The sequence below is a fragment of the Salvelinus alpinus genome, chromosome 13, assembly GCF_045679555.1.
Source record: "Salvelinus alpinus chromosome 13, SLU_Salpinus.1, whole genome shotgun sequence".
Lineage (NCBI taxonomy): Eukaryota > Metazoa > Chordata > Actinopteri > Salmoniformes > Salmonidae > Salvelinus > Salvelinus alpinus.
Genome location: NC_092098.1, coordinates 14,391,187 through 14,413,075, shown reverse-complemented (window position 1 = coordinate 14,413,075; position 21,889 = coordinate 14,391,187). Strand labels below are relative to the sequence as shown.

The 21,889-nt window shown below is 44.0% G+C and overlaps 2 protein-coding genes across 3 annotated transcripts; one reads left to right on the top strand and one right to left on the bottom strand.

Moving 5' to 3' along the window:
• Positions 1-2,025: 2,025 nt before the first annotated feature.
• LOC139537173 (F-box and WD repeat domain-containing 11-B-like) lies at positions 2,026-14,434 on the top strand. Of its 2 annotated transcripts, none has more exons than XM_071338186.1 (13): positions 2,026-2,179; positions 3,933-3,995; positions 7,353-7,575; positions 8,828-9,014; positions 9,228-9,318; positions 9,430-9,567; positions 9,768-9,886; positions 10,013-10,262; positions 11,821-11,939; positions 12,098-12,208; positions 12,537-12,615; positions 12,697-12,861; positions 13,512-14,434. In XM_071338186.1, the coding sequence occupies exons 1-12, from the start codon at positions 2,141-2,143 to the stop codon at positions 12,856-12,858; spliced, it is 1,581 nt and encodes a 526-aa protein (XP_071194287.1). In that variant the 5' UTR covers positions 2,026-2,140; the 3' UTR covers positions 12,859-12,861; positions 13,512-14,434. The 2 variants fall into 2 exon arrangements, with proteins under 2 accessions (XP_071194287.1, XP_071194285.1); XM_071338184.1 differs by having other exon boundaries at positions 3,933-4,046.
• Positions 14,435-15,308: 874 nt separating this feature from the next.
• Positions 15,309-21,602, bottom strand: LOC139537174 (fibroblast growth factor 18-like). The gene is made up of 5 exons (XM_071338187.1): positions 21,009-21,602; positions 19,601-19,640; positions 19,328-19,505; positions 16,831-16,937; positions 15,309-16,511 (listed from the first exon to the last, which is right to left on the bottom strand). Exons 1-5 carry the CDS (start codon positions 21,038-21,040, stop codon positions 16,224-16,226), a joined length of 645 nt encoding a protein of 214 aa, XP_071194288.1. The 5' UTR covers positions 21,041-21,602; the 3' UTR covers positions 15,309-16,223.
• Between the last annotated feature and the right edge of the window lie 287 nt (positions 21,603-21,889).

Genomic DNA, 21,889 nt, shown 5'->3' with positions numbered 1-21,889 from the left:
TGGTCTTCCCAACAATGCAGTAAAAAAAAAAAAGACAAATAATTGAAAAATAACATGGAATAAATACACAATGCTTAATGATAACTTGGCTATATACACACAGGGTACTACAGTAGTACTGAGTCTGTGCAGGGGTATGAGATAATTGAGGTAGATATGTACATATAGGTAGGGATAAAGTGACTAGACAACAGGATCGATAAACAGTAACAGCAGGGTATGTGATGAGTCCGATTTAGTGCAAAAAGGGTCAATGCAGATAGTCCGGGAAGCTATTGCTTAACTATGTAACTAACTATTTAGCAGTTGTGGCTTGGGGTTAGAAGTTGTTCGGGGTCGTGTTGGTTCCAGTCAGGTGTTTCGGTTGGGGGAAATGTGTGACAACAATCAGGCCCCTGAGGACTAGAGTTGCCCATCCTGATCTACATCAATAGAAATCTGTGTAGTTATTTTTTTTGAGTACAATGTGAATGACTAATGGCTCTGACTGTCTCTAGTCTTTCCCCTACCATTATATATAGGTAACTGCCAAAATATAGCGAACACAAGTAAATGATGGATACAAAGTATATTGAAAGCAGGTGGTTCCACACAGGTGTGGCTCCTAAGAATTCTTATGCTTATGGTCATGTATGAAAATGCTGGGCAGGCCCAGTTGCCGATTATTTTGGCTACCATGGCTATGCCCCCATAGGATGACAATGCTCCCATCCACAAGGTATGAGTGGTCACTAAATGGTTTGATGAGCATGAAAACAATGTAAACAATATGCCATAGCTGTCTGAGTCACCAGATCTCAACCCAATTGAACACTTATGGGAGATTCTGGAGCGGTGCCCGAGATGGCGTTTTCCACCACCATGTCCAACAAAACACAATGATTGCATTTCTCGTGTAATAATGTCACATCCCTCCAATAGATTTCCAGACCCATGTAGAATCTATGCCAATGCGCATTGAAGCTGTTCTGGCTCGTTGTGGCCCGATGACCTATTAAGATGCTTTAGGTTAACTGCCCTTTATTTTGGCAGTTACCTGTAGGTTTGACACAGCCCTGCCTAGCTCTGTTTCTCCCTGCACGAAAGGATTTAGTCACGGAACATTTTGGTCAGAGGCACAGGATGTTGGTTTGGGGGCCTTTGTGGCTTGCAGTGTCTAAAAATATATATTTTGTCAGCCTGAATGTGAGCTATGGGGGGGGGGGGGACTGTTGTCTGGATCTGGCACGTAAGAATGGGATGGTTCTCTGTAGCCCCTTTTGGGGCACAGTGAGCTATTTTATCATGTTATGAATGTGATGTGTGATGACTTTTCAACATCAAAAGCCCATGTTATGACATTTTCTGGATTTGATCTATTCATCTGTCACCATTTTGTATGAGATGTATTAAATGACCTCATTGTTTGCAAATCAGGTGTCAAGACTTGGTTGGCCCAGTGGATTTCCTATTAGATAGGTTCATAAAATTAAGATTATGGGATATATATATATATACTCCTGCATATGCTTTCCGTGTGACTGCAGGCGTGTGCTGTTTGATTCAGGGCTTATTTAGTATACACAAAGTAAATATTACCCTTTGCATTTTTTTCAACAGGAATTTTAGTGTATTGAAGGTCTTTGTACATCCAGTGAAAAGTGCACTATTCTCTTCGCTGTTAAAAGGGAAAGTTACGTGTCATATTTATATCCAGCCTTGCCAATATAACATTTATTAGCAAGTGGGATGCATAAAGGGAAGACCATTTATAAAAAATAACTTTCAATATAATTTTAATGATCATCTTCCCAATTCTAGACACCGTGTAGATTCGCTAATCTTTACATCATGAACTGTTGTAATCAGTCTTTTGCAAGTGGAGGTGATTTGTAGATCAGATCATCTGAGCAGCATCTGGCGGAAGTCGACCCTCGAACAAGCACAGCCTCTTTCCCTTAGCAGCAGAAAAGAGCCAACCACAGAATGACAATACCTTCTTTATAATTTCTCGACCAACCAAGTAAGTCTATGCTTCAGTGAACCCACCCCCGAACCCCCACTCCAGTTGTGTTCTGTGACGTCATATCATCTGCGGCCCGTCGCCGACTCAGGGCTGGGTTTCCATTTTCGGAGCGAACGAGTTTCGGGGAGCAACAATATGGAGCCGGAGATGGAGGACAAAACGTTGGAGCTGATGGTGAGTTTTGGATTGGATGATTACTTTCTGCCCCATAATATCGATGTCAGTGTGTGTCGGAGTGCGTAATATGGTATTAACACTCGAGTAGAACCGATCGAAACGATTTTGAACAAACGGGAGAGCCGAGATGACATACAAAATAGAATATGCCAAGCTAACATTAGCTAGTAGTATCGTTAGCTACCTAGCGAGTAGAGGGAGGGCCCAATGTCTGATCTAACATTAACCCGTGGCTCATGTTTGTAATTATTCTAGGTAACACCATAATGATTTTGGAAATGATTGGGAAGTGAATGATTGTCATCCGAATGGTAGAGGTCGACAGGACGAGGAGTGAGTCTGCTAGTACGAGAAAGGGCCGGGAAGTGGCCCCGTCGTTAAATACTTACATGCTAACCAGTTAACTAGCAAAGGAAACTAGCTAGGCGATTGGATCTCACTGCGTCGCCGCTGCGCCATTTGTCCGACTCCAAGTTAGCCACAAGCTTTCCAGGTTAAACATAAAGTTAGGTTTCCGATAAATGTGTATTGTTTCTTGAGCGCCAACCATTGGCTAACGATTTCTTGTTAGCCGACTAGGTACATAACTACCCTGATTGTCAACCACGCACATATAACGTTATATTTATAACTAACGTTAGCTAAAAGAGGCACTCCCCACCCTGTCCATTACCGAACACTAGAGTTTCGTTTCTGTCATTGTGAATCAGTGGCTTTTCAAGATGCGTAGAAGGAAATGGTTAGCTGACGTTAGCTTGCGTAATAAACAAGTAATTATGTTTGATATGTTCGAAGCAAACAGCTGGAGTTTTGTCTACATTTTCTGAGTAGGTAACGCTAGCTAACAAGTCAGTATGACTATCTCGTCATGCAAAAAGGCCAGGTAGTTAGGTTAGCTATTCAGAAATTAACGTAATCGTCGGTAATGTTAGATACAATAATGATGGGTAACTATTATCGTGACGCTATTTTTGATTTAGCCATCCGTAGATTAATGTCAGCCGATTATCTTAACGTAGCTCCTACATAGGTGCATTTTGTTCCAGACGGTGTTCTCTGTTTTGTCACCTTAGCCAGTGACATATGGGCAAAGATTTGCTATCACACAATATGTCATGTGCTTCTGTATTGGACAAAGCGTGTCAGTCTAGGCTTGTGGCATATGACACAATCACTTAATGTCGATACAGGCAGGAGTAATGTCAGCTAAATAAAAATGACTGCATGTGTTTAGGTTCAGTTGTAGATAATCTGTTGCCCCAAACAAACATACCCACATGCTCATAGGAGAACACCAAGGCTGATAACATTTAGACACAGCCAGGACTGTTTTAAATGTAATTATCATACCATCTGGTGTTGCCTCTCGCAGCCCTATAAGGTCTGATTTCTTTATCAGATTTCATGTCAATCGTCTGAATACATGTCAGATTGACATGGCTTTGCAGGTCTGAATAAGGGGCAGCTGTTGACAAGCCATGGATTCCTCCCTCCCTCTTCAAATCCAAGCCTCTGCTGATACCTAATGCACATCAACGTTGAACCCAGTCCCCCATGCTTAAACAATTAGCTTACTTTGACTGACTGTTTCTTCAGATGAGAAATGATGACAAGCCTGCTATTCTGCCATTGTGATTGGTCCCCCATGGTACATTGGATGTTGTACAGTTTGGACCAGAAAGTTTGGACTGGCTGTGTGTTATGTTAATGAATAATGTCTCTTGATTTACAAATGGCCTCTCCCCCTCAGAACACCACTTTCATGGACTCCCAGACAGATGACCTCTCATCAAAGAAGATCACAGTGTTCAAGGTGAGGCAACAGACCACGGGTCCACGGCCAGACAGTCACCGAAGCGTAATGGTAGTGTATTAGCCTAGTCCACCTCAAAAGAACACATTTATAACCCGTTAGCGTCTCTCCCCTTTTTATGTCTTCATTATTATCTTTAAAGTGTGCCTTGTGCCATCAATATTGACAATCTAGTTGTGGTTTCTAGTGGTCAGTGAAACGGTGTGTGTACTAATGCCAGACTACAGTGTCATCAAAAACCTTTCTCCGAGCACAATGTCGTCATGGCTATTTGAAGAGGCAATCCACACAACAAAACCAGATTCAATATATAAAGCCAGTTTCCCAGACATACAGTTGAGGTTGGAAGTTTACATACACTTAGGTTGGAGTCATTTAAAACATTTACATTTACATTTAAGTCATTTAGCAGACGCTCTTATCCAGAGCGACTTACAAATTGGTGCATTCACCTTATGATATCCAGTGGAACAACCACTTTACAATAGTGCATCTAACTCTTTTAAGGGGGGGGGGGGGGGTTAGAAGGATTACTTTCTCCTATCCTAGGTATTCCTTAAAGAGGTGGGGTTTCAGGTGTCTCCGGAAGGTGGTGATTGACTCCGCTGACCTGGCGTCGTGAGGGAGTTTGTTCCACCATTGGGGTGCCAGAGCAGCGAACAGTTTTGACTGGGCTGAGCGGGAACTGTACTTCCTCAGAGGTAGGGAGGCGAGCAGGCCAGAGGTGGATGAACGCAGTGCCCTTGTTTGGGTGTAGGGCCTGATCAGAGCCTGAAGGTACGGAGGTGCCGTTCCCCTCACAGCTCCGTAGGCAAGCACCATGGTCTTGTAGCGGATGCGAGCTTCAACTGGAAGCCAGTGGAGAGAGCGGAGGAGCGGGGTGACGTGAGAGAACTTGGGAAAGTTCAACACCAGACGGGCTGCGGCGTTCTGGATGAGTTGTAGGGGTTTAATGGCACAGGCAGGGAGCCCAGCCAACAGCGAGTTGCAGTAATCCAGACGGGAGATGACAAGTGCCTGGATTAGGACCTGCGCCGCTTCCTGCGTGAGGCAGGGTCGTACTCTGCGAATGTTGTAGAGCATGAACCTACAGGAACGGGTCACCGCCTTGATGTTAGTTGAGAACGACAGGGTGTTGTCCAGGATCACGCCAAGGTTCTTAGCACTCTGGGAGGAGGACACAATGGAGTTGTCAACCGTGATGGCGAGATCATGGAACGGGCAGTCCTTCCCCGGGAGGAAGAGCAGCTCCGTCTTGCCGAGGTTCAGCTTGAGGTGGTGATCCGTCGTCCACACTGATATGTCTGCCAGACATGCAGAGATGCGATTCACCACCTGGTTATCAGAGGGGGGAAAGGAGAAGATTAATTGTGTGTCGTCTGCATAGCAATGATAGGAGAGACCATGTGAGGATATGACAGAGCCAAGTGACTTGGTGTATAGCGAGAATAGGAGAGGGCCTAGAACAGAGCCCTGGGGGACACCAGTGGTGAGAGCACGTGGTGCGGAGACAGATTCTCGCCACGCCACCTGGTAGGAGCGACCTGTCAGGTAGGACGCAATCCAAGCGTGGATTAAATTAAATTAAAACTCATTTTTCAACCACTCCACAAATTTCTTGTTAACAAACTATACTTTTGTCAAGTCAGTTTGGACAACTTCTTTGTGCATGACACAAGTCGTTTAAAAAAAAAAAAAAAAATTTACGGACAGATTATTTCACTTATAATTCGCTGTATCACAATTCCAGTGGGTCAGAAGTTTACATACACTAAGTTGACTGTGCCTTTAAACAGCTTGGGAAATTCCATAAAATGATGTCATGGCCTGGTCTGATAGGCTAATTGACATTATTTGAGTCAATTGGAGGTGTACCTGTGGATGTATTTCAAGGCCTACCTTCAAACTCAGCGCCTCTTTGCTTGACATCATGGGAAAATCAAAAGAAATCAGCTAAGACCTCCACAAGTCTGGTTCATCCTTGGGAGCAATTTCCAAATGCCTGAAGGTACCACGTCCATCTGTACAAACAGTAGTACGCAAGTATAAACCCCATGGGACCACGCAGCCATCATACCGCTCAGGAAGGAGACGCGTTCTGTCTCCTAGAGATGAACGTACTTTGGTGCGAAAAGTGCAAATCAATCCCAGAACAGCAGCAAAGGACCTTGTGAAGATGCTGGAGGAAACAAGTACAAAAGTATCTATATCCACAGTAAAACGAGTCCTATATCGACATAACCTGAAAGGCCGCTCAGCAAGGAAGAAGCCACCACTCCAAAACCGACATATAGCCAGACTACGGTGTGCAACTGCACATGGGGACAAAGATTGTACTTTTTGGAGAAATGTCCTCTGGTCTGAGGAAACAAAAATAGAACTGTTTGGCCATAATGACCATTGTTGTATTTAGAGGAAAAAGGGGGAGGATTGCAAGCCAAAGAACACCATCCCAAACGTGAAGCACGGGGGTGGCAGCATCGTGTTGTGGGGGTGCTTTGCTGCAGGAGGGACTGATGCACTTCACAAAATAGATGGCATCATGAGGAAGAAAATTACGTGGATATATTGAAGCAACATCTCAAGACATCAGTCGGGAAGTTAAAGCTTGGTCGCAAATGGGTCTTCCAAATGGACAATGACCCCAAGCAGACTTCCAAAGTTGTGACAAAATGCCTTAAGTACAACAATGTCAAGGTATTGGAGTGGACATCACAACGCCCTGACCTCAATCCCATTAGAAAATTTGTGGGTAGAACAGAAAAAGTGTGTGCGTGGCAAGGAGGCCTACAAACCTGACTCAGTTACACCAGCTCTGTCAGGAGGAATGGGCCAAAATTCACCCAACTTACTGTGGGAAGCTTATGGAAGGCTACCCAAAACATTTGACCCAAGTTAAACAGTTTAAAGGCAATACACTCAATTAGTATTTGGTAGCATGTAAACTTCTGACCCACTGGGAATGTGATGAAAGAAATAAAAGCTGAAATAAATAATTCTTTCTACTATTATTCTGACATTTCACATTCTTAAAATAAAGTGGTTATCCTAACTGACCTAAGACAGAGAATTTTTACTAGGATTTAATATCAGGAATTGTGAAACTGAGTTTAAATGTATTTGGCTAAGGTGTATGTAAACTTCCGACTTCAACTGTACATTCATTCTAGTACTGGACTTAAAAGAATGCTCAATCGAGATTGTCCGGGAAACCGGCCCATAGAGTTCTGTACACTGACTAGATTTATCAAGGCCAAAGCCCGTCCCTCATTTGACAAGAGAGCCATGTCGACTGAAGCGCTGACGAGTCCATACATTTAAACTGGTGGTTTATAACCGTTCCATTTCTGTGTTCAGACGATCACTAACGGTCCGATGACGGGCTCAAGGAAGCGGCCATCGGAAGGGAACTATGAGAAGGAGAAGGACGTGTGCATCCAGCTGTTTGACCAGTGGTCTGAGGCTGACCAGGTGGAGTTTGTGGAACACCTGATCTCACGCATGTGCCACTACCAACACGGCCACATCAACTCCTACCTCAAACCAATGCTCCAAAGGGACTTCATCACTGCACTGCCAGGTATGGTTCACACTGCAGTTTGATATTACTTTGTTAGCATGGCCACGTCATGTACTATATTAGGGGGGTGAATGCGAAAATGTTTAAACAAAATTGGGATCCTTAATGTTAAGAAAAATCCCAAATGGAAAAATGGTGTATTTTAATATTCTTTTCAGACATTTTAAATCACAGTGCAGCTGGCTCACCTGCTCTTTCTCTTTGCTAATGATGCGATTGTGTGTTCAGGCTTCAGTCTGTTGCGTGTATAATATCCTTGTGTATTCATTGATCATATGCCCTGCAAGCCAAGATATTACAAAATAGAGCATTCCATTGCGAGATACAGCTTTGGATTGCCGATAGATAGGCCTATAGTGCTCTGTTCTGACTCCGCTTGCCATGTGGCCAACCTGCCTATACTGTGCCTCCCCTCTCTCTCCGTGCCTTGCTACCTCGCTACGAAAGATGCGAGTGTTTGTTCTCAGAAGAACAGCAACTAATCAGTCTCAGTTTTGCGGAAGATGTTTTCTTTCTCCTAAACACCTTGGTAAGTCACGGTATTTAACTATCTTTTAAAGTACTTTTTTAGGAGTCAGTGGTAGGCAGGCTACACGCAGGCAGCTGGAGGTTATTTGATTGACAGTTATGGTCGCCTAGTGATGGACGTGAGTCTTGCTTCAGAAGCGTCATTCCTTTACAGAAAAATACCCGTTCAGGGGCACTTCGAAACTATCTTTAGAGAAGGTTTCATGTCGGCATTTAAAAAGCCGTAGTGTACCCTTAGACAACCAAATATGTCGTAGCCGAGGCGCTTTCAACAATATGACTGCGGTAGAAATAACTTCATTGCCCGGCCATATGTAATAAGACCATTATTCTGCATTGTGGAATTTGGGCATTTTCTCATCGTTTTAATGGTAAACTGATACAAAAATGTCTGTTTGTCACATCCCTAAAATGAGTGCGCTTATACAGAATATACCACAACCAATATAACTCCTACCTCGCCACCAGTAAATGCTCCAAAGGAAACCACTTTAGAGGGGTGTATATTGACTAGGAACCAAACTGAAGCTATTGAAACCGGTAGGGACCTACCTGGATTTGTCCAATAAACTCATTTACGTGGGCAAAACCTTTTCATTAGGCTAAACATTTTGCAATTGTTTGCTGCGGTATCTGACTAATGAACACACCACAGGCTCAGTTCATCCACAGTTCATCCACACATTCACAATTACATGAGTACTTCTACTCCTTGTGGTTATAGCTCAGGGTCTGGACCACATAGCGGAGAACATCCTGTCCTTCCTGGACGCACGCTCGCTGTGCTCGGCAGAGCTGGTGTGTAAGGAGTGGCAGAGGGTCATCTCAGAGGGAATGCTGTGGAAGAAACTCATAGAACGCATGGTCCGTACAGACCCCCTCTGGAAAGGCCTGTCAGAGAGGCACCAGTGGTGAGTACGGACTGGGATCACTGGCTGGGCCACCCTGAATCACTGAGTTTCATTCAGATCACCAGTAGAATGGATCAATATCTGTTCTCAAGAATCAACATAATAGAATATATCCAAGCAACTTCACCTTAGGAAAAGACAATTGATGTTGTGGAGATGAATATATTTGGTATTTTTTTTTATTTTTTATAGTGAATGTGTTCTCTCTTCTAGGGAAAAGTACCTGTTCAAGAATCGAACCACAGAAGTCCCACCAAACTCCTACTACCGTTCCCTGTACCCCAAAATCATCCAGGACATAGAGGTGAGTGTTTCTGCTGCTCCCCTTGTCCCCTTCAACCTCCCTCTCTTCTCACTGATCTTTCCTGTGTTTCCCATTCACTAACCCCCCCCCCCCCCCCCCGGCTCTCTTTAGACAATTGAGGCCAACTGGAGGTGTGGTCGGCACAATCTACAGCGGATCCAGTGTCGCTCAGAGAACAGTAAGGGGGTTTACTGTCTGCAGTATGACGACGACAAGATCATCAGCGGTCTCAGAGACAACTCCATCAAGGTCGGTGTTCCTGTTTGATGTTGATTGACGAGGGGGAGTGGGGGTGTAATCTAATGTCTACTGGATATTTTGAATATAAGATTTCTAAATATCGATATTGTATAACAAGAAAGCTTCTTACAATGTGTCAATGCAACGTTTAGTACATTTTTTGATAAATAACATTTTGTATGAATTTCTCACCCTCTGTTTCTGTGTAGATCTGGGACAAGCAGTCTCTGGAGTGTCTGAAGATCCTGACGGGTCATACAGGCTCAGTGTTGTGTCTGCAGTATGATGAGAGGGTCATTGTCACCGGGTCCTCAGACTCCACCGTCAGGTCAGCAACTCCTCTCTGCCCTCTTACCCATGCTCCAGGAAGCTCCAAAGCTTATTTAATTCAAGAGGCATCTGCATGTGGTATATTGTGTTTGACGGATATTGATGATCTCTCTCGGTGTCTCAGGGTGTGGGATGTGAACACTGGGGAGGTGCTGAACACTCTGATCCACCACAACGAGGCGGTTCTCCACTTGCGGTTCTGTAACGGTCTGATGGTGACGTGCTCGAAGGACCGTTCCATCGCCGTGTGGGACATGGCCTCGCCCACAGACATCAGTCTGCGCCGCGTGCTGGTCGGCCACAGAGCAGCGGTCAACGTGGTGGACTTTGACGACAAGTACATCGTGTCAGCGTCCGGTGACCGTACCATCAAGGCAAGTTTGCCCCGATGACCTAAGGTCAACTCACTAGAGCCGCAAGCATGGCAACATCTCAACAGGCATATGTTCTAGTACTTTTGCAGTGGCACAAGTCTTACTAACTTAGATCCCACTAGGGCCAAAGAAGACTAAGGCCGCAACAACCTCTGCCACTACAGTCTTTTTGCCGTAGCTTGGGTCCTGTCCCATGAGAGATCCAGCTCAGCCACCAGTCTGTCGCCATGTTGTCTTTGGTCTGTCTGTCTTGTATATTCCAGAGAGCAACTTTTTAGGGATCCTTTCTTGAGACATTCTTAGCATGTGTCCAACACACTGGATCCTGTGCATCTTGATCTTAAAAGCCTTTATTATTTAAAAAAAATAGTTGCCTCATTTCCTGTAGAGATCTTATTCTGCCAGTGGATGTTGCAGATCTTGCAAAGACAACCATTTGGCATCAACTCGGTTCATGTCTGTCTGAATGATCCTCCAGCACTCTGAACCATACAAAAATAATGACTTTACATTGCTTTAGCAGAGTCTACTGAATGCACAACCAGCGGTATTCAGCCAGGCTTGATTTCTTGGCGTGTGTGTGTGTGTGTGTGTGTTTAACTTCCTGTGAGCTAGAATGATAAATGAGTGGCTTCAGTTCTCTCCCCCTGCTCTGTATGACAATGGTGGTTTTAATCAAAAGCTAGTTATCTTCCCCATCACTGCTTGTCATTGTTCATTCACAGAAGATACTTGAAATGCAAAATACAAGCCAGCCACACCTATCAAGTGTCCCCTACCCAAACCTACCAAATCCTCTCATTCTGGTTGAGTTCAGTTGTGCAACGTGTCCAGTAGAGAGCAGCATAGAGCTTGAGTTATCCCAGAGTGTGAGGCCTGCTGTGGGAAGCACTGACTGAACCCAGAGTCCAGAGCTGACGTCTGTCTCTTCCTGAGGCTTAACTGTGGACCTGCATGTCTGTCTCGTCTCAGCCCCAACCCCAGTCTCATCCCCAGCTCCCCAGTACCTCCCCGTATTCCAGACGGTGGATTTGTGGGCAGCCAGGATTCCAGAAACAAAGAGACCCTGGCTAGCCCACCCATCGCCCTGGGAGACGGGCCAAGGCATTCCGTACCGAGCCGTCTCCCGCACACTACGCCCCAGCTCTCTGAAAACATTCCCCAAGTAATAAGGGAGGGACGGCAGACTGCGATATGTGTGTTTGGGAGAGGGAGTGTTACTCGACACCCCTAAAATGTGTATCACTGTTATACCTTTGTGTTTACATTCATGTTTTCATGCAGCTGCACAGTGTCACTCTCTGACACGTGTGTGTGTGTAGACAGAGAGGTGTACAGCTGGATTATAGCTCTGGCTGCAGACTCTTCTCAGCAGCTTCATTGTCCGGTCCAGACAGTGATTAGTACCGATGCATTCTAATGAAGGAAAACAGGAAGGATGAGATTTCAAAAGTAATAACTGTTAGTGTTGACATGAAGGATTATGTAGGCTAAATGCCTCTTCTTTTTTTGTGTGTTGACCTCTGGGTGGTGTGTTTTTGCCTTGACGCCCCTGCAGGTGTGGAGCACCAGCACGTGCGAGTTTGTACGTACGCTGAATGGCCATAAGAGAGGCATTGCCTGTCTGCAGTACAGAGACAGGCTAGTGGTCAGCGGCTCCTCGGACAACACTATCCGGTGAGTGTGTCTGTCGTGTGTGTTTATGAGGGTGGACTATTCTTCTGGGTGTTTCTTACTGGTCTATATTTATAGAATCTGTAACCTGGAGATGAACATGCTTTGTCATGACTATTCTGTCAAATGTTACTAAACTAACATGGATTCTCTCTCCTCAGGTTGTGGGATATTGAGTGCGGGGCATGTTTGCGGGTATTGGAAGGCCATGAAGAGTTGGTCCGCTGCATTCGCTTCGACAACAAAAGGATCGTTAGCGGAGCCTACGATGGGTAAGGGAGGGTTTATCTCTTTGTGGCTGAGCTGATCTCGCACTACTAATGGAGATCTGACTGTTAATGGCTTTATCCCCTCACTCTAATCCTGCACTTGGCCTCTGTTAATCCTTGTTATCCTCTCACTGCTGATCTCAGACTCCTGATTTCCCCCAATCCTGGTCTCGGCCTGTTAATCAGAATGAATTTGTTAGGCAGTTAGTCAAACTTTTATAGGCCGGAGTATGAGGTCCTCCAGCTTATCCACTGACGAGACTTGAATACTATTTTGTTGTTTACATTATGATGTTAAGAGGGTGTGCGCGCCTGTGCTGTTCCTTTGTAGTAAAATCAAAGTATGGGACCTACAAGCTGCTCTGGACCCTCGCGCCCCTGCCAGCACCCTCTGTCTGCGCACACTGGTGGTGAGTTTAGCTTGGATCTAGAGCATGATGGTGGAGATGATGGTTATTGTAGAGGATACTGATGAATTTGATGTCTTTCAGGAGCACTCTGGGCGTGTATTCCGGCTACAGTTTGATGAATTCCAGATCATCAGCAGTTCCCATGACGACACTATCCTCATCTGGGACTTCCTGAACGTGTCGACCAATGGACAGACTGAGGGCAGGTCGCCCTCTCGCACGTATACATACATCTCCAGATAGCAGGTACACACGACTCTCACACACTGTCAGGAGTATGTGCCTGCATACACTCACCAGAACTTACACACACTAGGAATGAATACAACAAACTAAAGTGATATTTTTAATGAACAAGATGCTCTGATTCAAATTGTGTGGCTTTTCGGTAGTTAAGATAAGTAAGCAAGCACACATCTTTCTATATTTTGCAGGCCAGATTCATACAAAAACAAATATTTGATTCATCTGCCTTAGCAGCCATCAATTGATTTGTTCCCTAAACCCCCCCCCCCCCCCCCCACACACACACACACACACACGTTTTCCTACAGACAAATAAATGAAGTGACACCCGTACAGGATCAATAGTGGAAGTAGGTTTGCGATTGCGATGCAAGACGCTGCACTCTGTGCATATGGGTGGGCTTCGATTGACCTGATATTGCTGTTTACTTTCTGCATTGCTGACTCAATCTTTAAGCCTCCCACCCTTTTTCTTCTATTAACTCTTCCAAAAACACATTTTGTTGGGGGGGTGGTAAGCACTGCAGCTCATATACAACTCTAACTTCATTCTTTGCTTGGAGGTGGGACTCCTGACCTAAATTGAACACACCTACAGGATCACTTGCATAGTGTGCTGAGTGTCTCCCTCTCTCTCTCTCTCTCTGCAGGGCAGGCCCGGTGGAATGTGATGTGTGTGTGTGTGTGTGCGGGGACAGTCCTAATGGCCAAGTCAATGTGCCAGGGTCAGAGGTCACTTCCCACTCCATCATCCTCTTTGCATCATCTCTGTCCTCCTCCTGGTGTTCATGTGGAGGGGTCGTCCCGCCCTCATCGGGCCTTCAGTGCTCAAACACATTGCCCCTTACCACCCCCCCCCCCCCCAACCAAAACGCACACAAACATACACACAAAGCGGAGTCTACTAGGTCACACTCTAAGGCCCAACTCCCCTTACTCTGGTCACCCAAGACCGAGTAACAGACATGGACATGAAGGAATCTGAACTGAATGGCTGGAGGAATGGAGAAAGAGGGCTGGAGACGGCCTGTTAAAGATGCCCTGGGGAGGAAAGGAAGGAGGCAGGGCCGGGGCTCAACTCTTCGCATCCAGACTGAGAGACAGATGCCTCAGGCCCGCCCCTTTGGGCACCAAGGACATATCAATCTTGTTATTTTACTCATTTTGTTTGGTAAAAAAAAATGTGGAAGAGAGCTGATGTTTTTTTCCCCCTGAAGACTGTACTGCATGGATAAGTGATGGGACAACAGTGTGCTAGTGACCTATTTAAGTTTTTCTATATTTTTTTTAAATTTTTGACCTAATTAATTTAGTTTGTTAGTGTACTAAGAATTTTTTTCTTCTCTCTAAACCCCTCTCATCCCTAGTTCTCTACCCTGCGTTCGTCTTTTACTTACTCTCCCTCTGTCCTGTTCTGTCCCCCTCTTGCTGCCTGTCTAGGTTCTGAATGACCCCTTACTGAGCTGAAATTAGTTGTAAACAGAATTGTCTTGTCTAAAATGGTGTTGTATATTGAAAAGATTTTTTTAAAGGAAAAACCCCCATTAATAAGAATAAAGTACTTGAATGTGAAGGAGTGTAAACCAGCGTGTATGAGTAATGTACCTGTTCAGTATCATGCATCTATGCCATCGCTACTGTATGTACAGACCAAACCACCACTCAGTTGAAGTGAACCTCCCATTGCTCGTCTATTAAATATAATCCTGATATAGAGAGGGGGAGGCCTGGTCTGAAAATGACAAGCAGGATGTGTTGTGTGTTTTTACACTTTTCGGTTTAATGAGTGTGGCTCTGGAAATTGGCAAGAAACTAGAGAATTTAGGATATATTATTAACTCTGAATTGGTGTTTGGAAAGAGTGTGTATGTAGTGTATCGAGGGGAGGATCAAAGTTAGTCTGCAGACGGAATGCTGGTACCCAGAAAGGGTGATCAGGAATGCAGTAACGCACTGGAACCCACATTCCTCCACACACACGTCCAGCCCATTCTCTGCCTCACACATTCTCTCAAGAAAATGTTTCATGGTGTTGGGCAGTGAGAAACTACCTCCTGCCCTCAGTACTACAGTGCCCACATGTCTGAGCTGTGCATGCTGCCTGCCTGGGAAGGACATCCCAGCTGCAGGAAATGACATGGTTATGAGTGTGGCTGTTGAGGCCTTCATCCAGTTATGAAAGGGCTGCACTGCTCACAACTAGATACATCTAGAACACATTCAGATATGTTCGTGTAGGTATTCCCTGCTTGTTTTTAGCTCATTTTCCCATTCAGTTTTCAACGCGTGTATTAACCTGATCAGAATGGATTCTATGTATTGGCAGCTGCATTCCATCGAGAAGGTCATTAGGCTCAGCTCGTTTTCCAAGGGATAAATCAGTGGACTGTGGTTTGGCACATATTCTGTGTTCTGTGCAGTTGCTCCCATTTCCAGTGACCACTAGATGGCACTTGTACTTTTTTTTTTATGGAACATCAATGACCCAGAGCATGGTGCCTACAATGTCAAGGTTAGGTTATGAGTCTTTTCCTGTATGTTCCACAAACATGGAGTATTTACATTTCTTTTAGAGAAAAACATTTGTGGATTAGCATATTGATGAGTATCACACAATATAGCAAACCGGTAACATTTAGGACCATATGTTTGTATTCTATTTGGCAATACCATTGGTCTAAAACAGCTATCATACCATCAAGTTAAATAAATAATTGTAATAATAACAATGGTAATAAAATGCATATAGTTTCAACAATTCTCCATAAATATGTCCATATGAGACAGACTGAAGATAGTGTACTTACTATGTTACAGCAGCTTTCTGTATTGAGTGAATAGGCAGGAACAGTAGCTCCTAAGTCATATGAAGACAAACATACAAATAATGCATTGAGAAACCTTGACTGTCCCTCTGTGTTGGGTACACGTTACAGTCGCCTTTGGTGGTTTGGATGTTAGGTACTGAACAGTTGACCAGTTGTCTTTGGGATGTTGAAAACACTAATATTTGGTATTGAACGCTATGGTTCAGTCGTCTTTGGTAGCTCAACTTTAGTGCCTTTGGAAACAAACACTGAGTATAGCTGTCTTCTGTGGCCTAACTAGAATGGTTGGCACTGTACATTGTAATTCAACAGTCTTTGAGACAACACTGTCTCTGGAATGGGGAGGAAAAGGGCAAGGACAACATCTTCCCTGATGTGGTCAGATTGTTTAGCGCCAAGTCTTTTGATGCACATACTGTACTATGCACCACTTAGTTAGGTCTTTACCTGGGTTCAGCCCAGCAAACTCCTTACATTCAATTCACACAGGGAAGGACAGTTGTCGAGTCATTTGAGTATGTTGTGTGGCATTGACTATGTAGGTGCTGTAGTGGCTGTGGGTCGGGTCCCTCTCACTTTCTTGCTTCTCTTGCTGACCGTGGTGAAGCGGAAGGGCAGCAGGTCGGGCTGCTCCCCGGGGGGCAGGCGCTTCATGAAGTGAACGTCCTGCTGGTTAGGCAGTGTCTGAGGGCCTCTCCTGGGGCGCCCCCTCTTGGTGAAGCCCACGTACCAGCCCGTATAGCGTGCTGACATCAGAGCTGTATAGTGGTTCTCCAGCACCATCTCAACGAAGACACAGTCTGCACTGCGATTACTAGCCTTCTGGAATACACACACATATATGATAATTTCCAGTGTCTGACTTGGACTGAAATAGGTGCCGGTACTCATTTTGGCTGCCAAAACTATATTTAGGTGCAGGGGTTCAACAATACTTTTGAGCTAATATTCTATAAAAGGAACAGGAGCTCAAGCAGAAGACATGTTGAGGTGCCGGTACTCCGCTCCAGCAAGCTCCTGCCCAAGTCAAGCACTGGTAGTGTCAATATGAGATGCAAAGTGAATAACTCCAGGTTGTTTAAATGTATACATTAAAAGGAACATGTAGCAAGAGTCAGAATAAGAATCGTGTTTGTCTCACCTTCCCCACAAGCTTTCCTCGACGGTTCATGCACAGGTAGAAGTTGGTCTCTTTACCACGGATTCTCACCTGACTTCCAAAAGTATCAGCCTCCACAACAAGCTGGGCTTGGAAAGAGACAGAGGCACAAAAATACAGATTGTAAGAGCCCACATGACAAAATGCTATAGTATGGTATAAATACTGTAGTATTACTATATTTATGTACTGTAGTATTCACTGAAGTGTTTTTGTGGACTTTAATGTAGTATTCACTGTAGTGTTTTTGTAGACATTACTGTAGTATTTACTGTAGTATGCACATTATAGTGTGTTTGTTGTGTTGTCTTTGACACAGAAGTGGGGGCTTTCTCCTTGAGGAAACTTGCTGGATAAATACTAAAATAGTCTTACACTGTAGGTAAGACTGGAGTATGAATGGATAGTTCAAAGCTTCTGCTCTTTTCTATAACCTGTAGGGAACACAATATATGGTATATACTTGGCATGTAGGTGTCTCACTTGTGAGTGGCACAAATTAGAATATGTGGGAGGGGAATGGGTGGGGCATATGCAAATTAAATACTGTAGTACTATTGTTAAAAAACTGCAGTACTATTGTTAAAAAACTGCAGTATTTTTGCAGACACTGTAGTGTTTTTGCGGACATTACTGTAGTATTTACTACACAGTTTTTTGGGGGATAATACTGCAGTATTTACTATAGTATTCTACAGTATACTACACAATTCTATACTAAGTATTACACGGGTCGTTCCACGAAATGGGTGTCTTTTTGATACATGCAAACTTTTAAGAAATTAACTTTAAAATATATTTTATGTTTAGCCTACGGAAAAACACTTTTTCCCATCTCAGGCATTAAAATCCTATGAACTAAGAGCATTTTATCTGCACTTGAACCACACTGTCAACCCTGTTACAGACACTTATGTAACTGCCTAACTATTATTTATTAATCTCATCTTTGAGATTAATCTAACATTTTCTCATTGATCTAGTATCCCTTGTACAAATGAATTCACATATAATATCAACCTGATAAAGTTACCATTGGGCCTCTAACAGGGTTGACGATAACAGGGTTGAGGTTTTAGGTGAAGATTGGCCATTACTCGCCATGTGGTGAAGAGCATGATGAAAGTTAAATCAAATTCAAGTTTTCCTAACATGAATTGAGTTTACAGGGTTGATGTGTTAAGCTCGACCACCTCAGTCAAAGATGATAAAACAATTATAAATAGACCAAAAAGAGAGAGAAGACTTCCTTCCTTTTCCACCATGCTGTTCAGAAGACCCAAATGATGTCACCTGCTGTGAATAATTTAACTTGGTGGAATGGTCCATTATTTTAAAGGGGGAAATTGTTTGCATAACAGGGTTGGCCTTAACATGAGGGACAGATGTAAAAGCATCACTAATATCATGAATATAAATAATAATATTCATAAATGACTTTGTCAAAGCAGAAAAATAACTAGGCCTTTGCAATGATGGTGAAACGTAGATACATTTTGGGGATTAAGTCGGTTGAAATCGTCCTAGAAGTGACACAGGGTTGACGAGGGGACGTGTCAAAATACTGAATTTTGGCACTTTAGAAAGCCTTTATTCATATTAAAGATGTACTTGATTCTCTATTTGGTCTATATTAAAGTGCACTTCATTTAATATAACAGGCTTTTTAAAATGAAATATTGGTGCACAATTTCTACTTCCACGAAAAGGCACCCTTTTTGTGGAATGACCCACACATGATTGAGGGACACTTCAGTGTGTACTATAGTATTTTACATTATACTACAGAATTATATAGTAAGCACTACATAATTGAGGGCTACTGCAGTGTGTAGTATAGCATTCTACAGTATACTACAACATTATATAGTAAGTACTATATGTGATTGAGGGATATTACAGTGTGAAATATAGTATTCTACAGTATACTACGAAATTACATAGTAAGTACTACACATGATCGAGGGATACTACAGTGTGGAGTATAGGATTCTACAGTATAGTACAGCTTACTACAGAATTATACATAAAGTACTGTAGTATTATATAGTAAACTGTAGTATTTTGTCATGTGGGAAAGGGCATAGAAATTGAGCACATAGGACGGGATGGGGGGATTGTTACATGCAATTAGTTCATAGATGTAGCCACAATACAGAGGTCAAACCAAATCAATAACATTAGTCTCCCTCTCACTACCCAAACCCCCCTCCATCCCCCTACAGCAAAGCAACATAGCGGGGTAAATGGGAAATCGATGACCTTATCGATATTGGGACTGAGTCTACCACACAGAAACCACTGCTCCATCTTTCTATTTCTCTCAGTGTGTCATAGGCTCGTCTGGCCGGTTGCTACTTCATGATTTTGAGGGCCATGTACTGTAGGTGTGATAACATAGAGGAAATGATTGCTTGTTGATTCTGATTTGTATTGGAGTGTTCTGTATATTGTAGGAAGTAGTAGTACTATATCTTACCATATTTATCCCCATCGTCTCCCTTGGCACTGATTCTCCTCCCCATCACCTGCACGTGTTTGCCACTTGTCCTGCTGTACAGCTGGTACACTCTGTGCTGCCGGCGACTCATGGCGTCTCGACCCCGTGTCTGATTCTCCACGTATACGCTGAAATTAACATGGTCATCCGCTAAGACCTGTGCCACCACAAAACAGACAGGCATGTGGTTAGAATGAGAGACTTTATTCAGAATGGAATATTAGAAAACATAATGGGTATTCACACATTTACCTGCAGGGGGCTGCAGACCACCAGTAAAGCCTGGACAGATCTGAGAGAAGGGGAGAATGGATCTGCATTGAGATTACATGTGGTATTTTTGCATCCCAAAATAATACAAAAGCAGTCTATCTGCCACACCTGCCTCTTTTCTGTCTCCACCACCAATTTTAAACCAGTCCCTATGCCTCCAAAAAAGGTCATTTCTAGATAAAACCATCACGGCAACAGACAGTGGCCATGCTGTCTCTCTCTAGGGACAGCTGCTGAGCTCAGCTCATATCTATGATGAGCTAACAGGATATCAATATTCACTAATCCATCCAGCCATCTATCTAAGCACTTCAATCTCTTATCCCTCCCTGTATAAGTACAGCACACTCAGCACATGCATAGATACATAGATTACGGCACACAAATAAGGCTGACCTCCATCTTAAATAAAGAGGGGGAAGAGCAGGAGAAACGTTAGCAGACACGTTAGCAGTAGAGAGTGTTCTTTCATATCTTCCTGTACCCCCTGGCCTTGTGCTCATTAGGGGACCCCATACCCCCTGTGCTGTCCAGATGTAGGGATGCCTGGAACGCAGCCTACAGCTGGCCCAAAGCACACACAGATGTCTGGGCTCCAATTCTACTTTTGTTCTACTTCTGTGTTACCTCAGATGAAACCTCTGTAAAGATCTGACCAAGTGGAGAGTACGTTTGAGAGATACAAGGGCATAATGGGGGTGACAGGGACACTTTAAAGTGGGAAACTGGTAAATTTGTCATTGTAAATGTAAGATTCGTTAACGAGTCTGACAGAATTGCTATAGGTTTGGTTAAAGTGGATGGATGCCCTAATTTGGGGAAGAGCTAATTGCTGATAATCCCCTTCGCGAATCACATGATCCTGTTAAACACAGACATCCATCAAAGACACCAATAAGGCACAGTCATACTGTACATCCACTCATTCATTCATAACCCGTTAGCAGACCTTCTGTCAGTGACAAATGTCTGGTCTTTCAGTCTGGGGAGAATGAAAAGAGGTGTCTGGGTCATAGGACATGGTTGAGTGGCCAGAGGAGAATAATGCTACAGCAATATGCTACCATGTGGAACAGCCTCAGAGGAATTGTACAGATAAAAAAAATACAAGATTCCACCACCACTTGGTATTGGAAAAACAGATGGCATTTCTATTTCACAGTTAGCTGTTCAGAAAATAGTTTTTCATTATTACAATGGGTAAAGGAGAACATGACGGTGTACGAAACACCACACCTGCTGTGCTGGACTGATGGTCAGAGCATGCATGAAGAGAAACATGCGCGCTGACACACACACACACACACACACACACACAATACCTCCATTCATTTCTCTCCAGAAAACCTTAGGTTGCGCATCAAGGGTTACTGCACATTTAACTTACAACATGACTAGTGTAGAGAGGAGGGAACTCATCTCTCGTCCCGCGCAGCTACCCGGCCAGCAAAAGTCAGGCACCGTTACCGAGGATCTCTAGCTGGTACTGTCTGTAATCCGTTCGTTGGAGAAGGGTTTGGGGGACGGCAACAACTCCTGCGATAATTCCTGCGGGCATCAGCAGAGCATGCCGAGCACATCGGTTAGAATGCTGGCGGAGGGGAATGGGTTTGCTCTGCAAAAATGGTATCATGTAGCCAAAACTTGAGCGAATGCGCGCTGGGTATGTCCAGTTTGGTCAATTCTCTGAAATCATGACAGGTGTTTGGCAAAATATGATTTTTCGCAGGTTTGCCTCCTTTTTTTTTTTACTTAGTATGTTTCTACAGCTATGCCTACAATGCTTATATGAGAAAAGTGTAAAATAGGCTTATTTTACACGCAGAACTCAGTTGAACTTGTATTGCCATTGTCCATTAGTTCCCATTGTCTTCTTTTCTTTCTTCTGTATATCACTTTTCTTTGTCCGAGAATCTATGTTAATTTGTCACGTATAGTCGTTCAGAAAAACAGCAATTCCTAGTGTCACGGAAAGTCTATTCGGGGAGTGAGAGCGGGGCATGAGAGGAGTAGTGGCGGGGAAGGGGAGGCGGCACGCGGCCGGTGTAATCCCAGTGATGATATAGGTGTGTCCCGCGGGAGACGAGACCACTTGGCAGGACAGAGGCGAAGGCGGAGTAGAAAGGGGAACAGATTACTGAAAACGTCAGTCATAGCAATACCTAGTAAATCGAGCAATGGCAATGCGACTTTCAGAGAACCCAGTGAGTTAACAGACACCGAGGAAAATGAAAAGTGGTTTAGACATCCAGACTGGTCACATAGACT

Excerpts from the sequence above, each read along its gene's own strand:
- LOC139537174 (XM_071338187.1), bottom strand. The coding sequence starts at position 21,040 with ATGAGTTCCCTCCTCTCTACACTAGTCATGTT. Across the intron at positions 19,641-21,008 it reads CTCTCTACACTAGTCATGTT|ATCTGTCCAGGCTTTACTGG; the intron begins GTAAGTTAAATG and ends CCCTTCTCTCAG. Across the intron at positions 16,512-16,830 it reads GAGGAAAGCTTGTGGGGAAG|AAGGCTAGTAATCGCAGTGC; the intron begins GTGAGACAAACA and ends TGTGTATTCCAG.
- LOC139537173 (XM_071338184.1), top strand. The coding sequence starts at position 2,141 with ATGGAGCCGGAGATGGAGGACAAAACGTTGGAGCTGATG. Across the intron at positions 2,180-3,932 it reads ACAAAACGTTGGAGCTGATG|AACACCACTTTCATGGACTC; the intron begins GTGAGTTTTGGA and ends TCTCCCCCTCAG. Across the intron at positions 7,576-8,827 it reads CTTCATCACTGCACTGCCAG|CTCAGGGTCTGGACCACATA; the intron begins GTATGGTTCACA and ends TTGTGGTTATAG.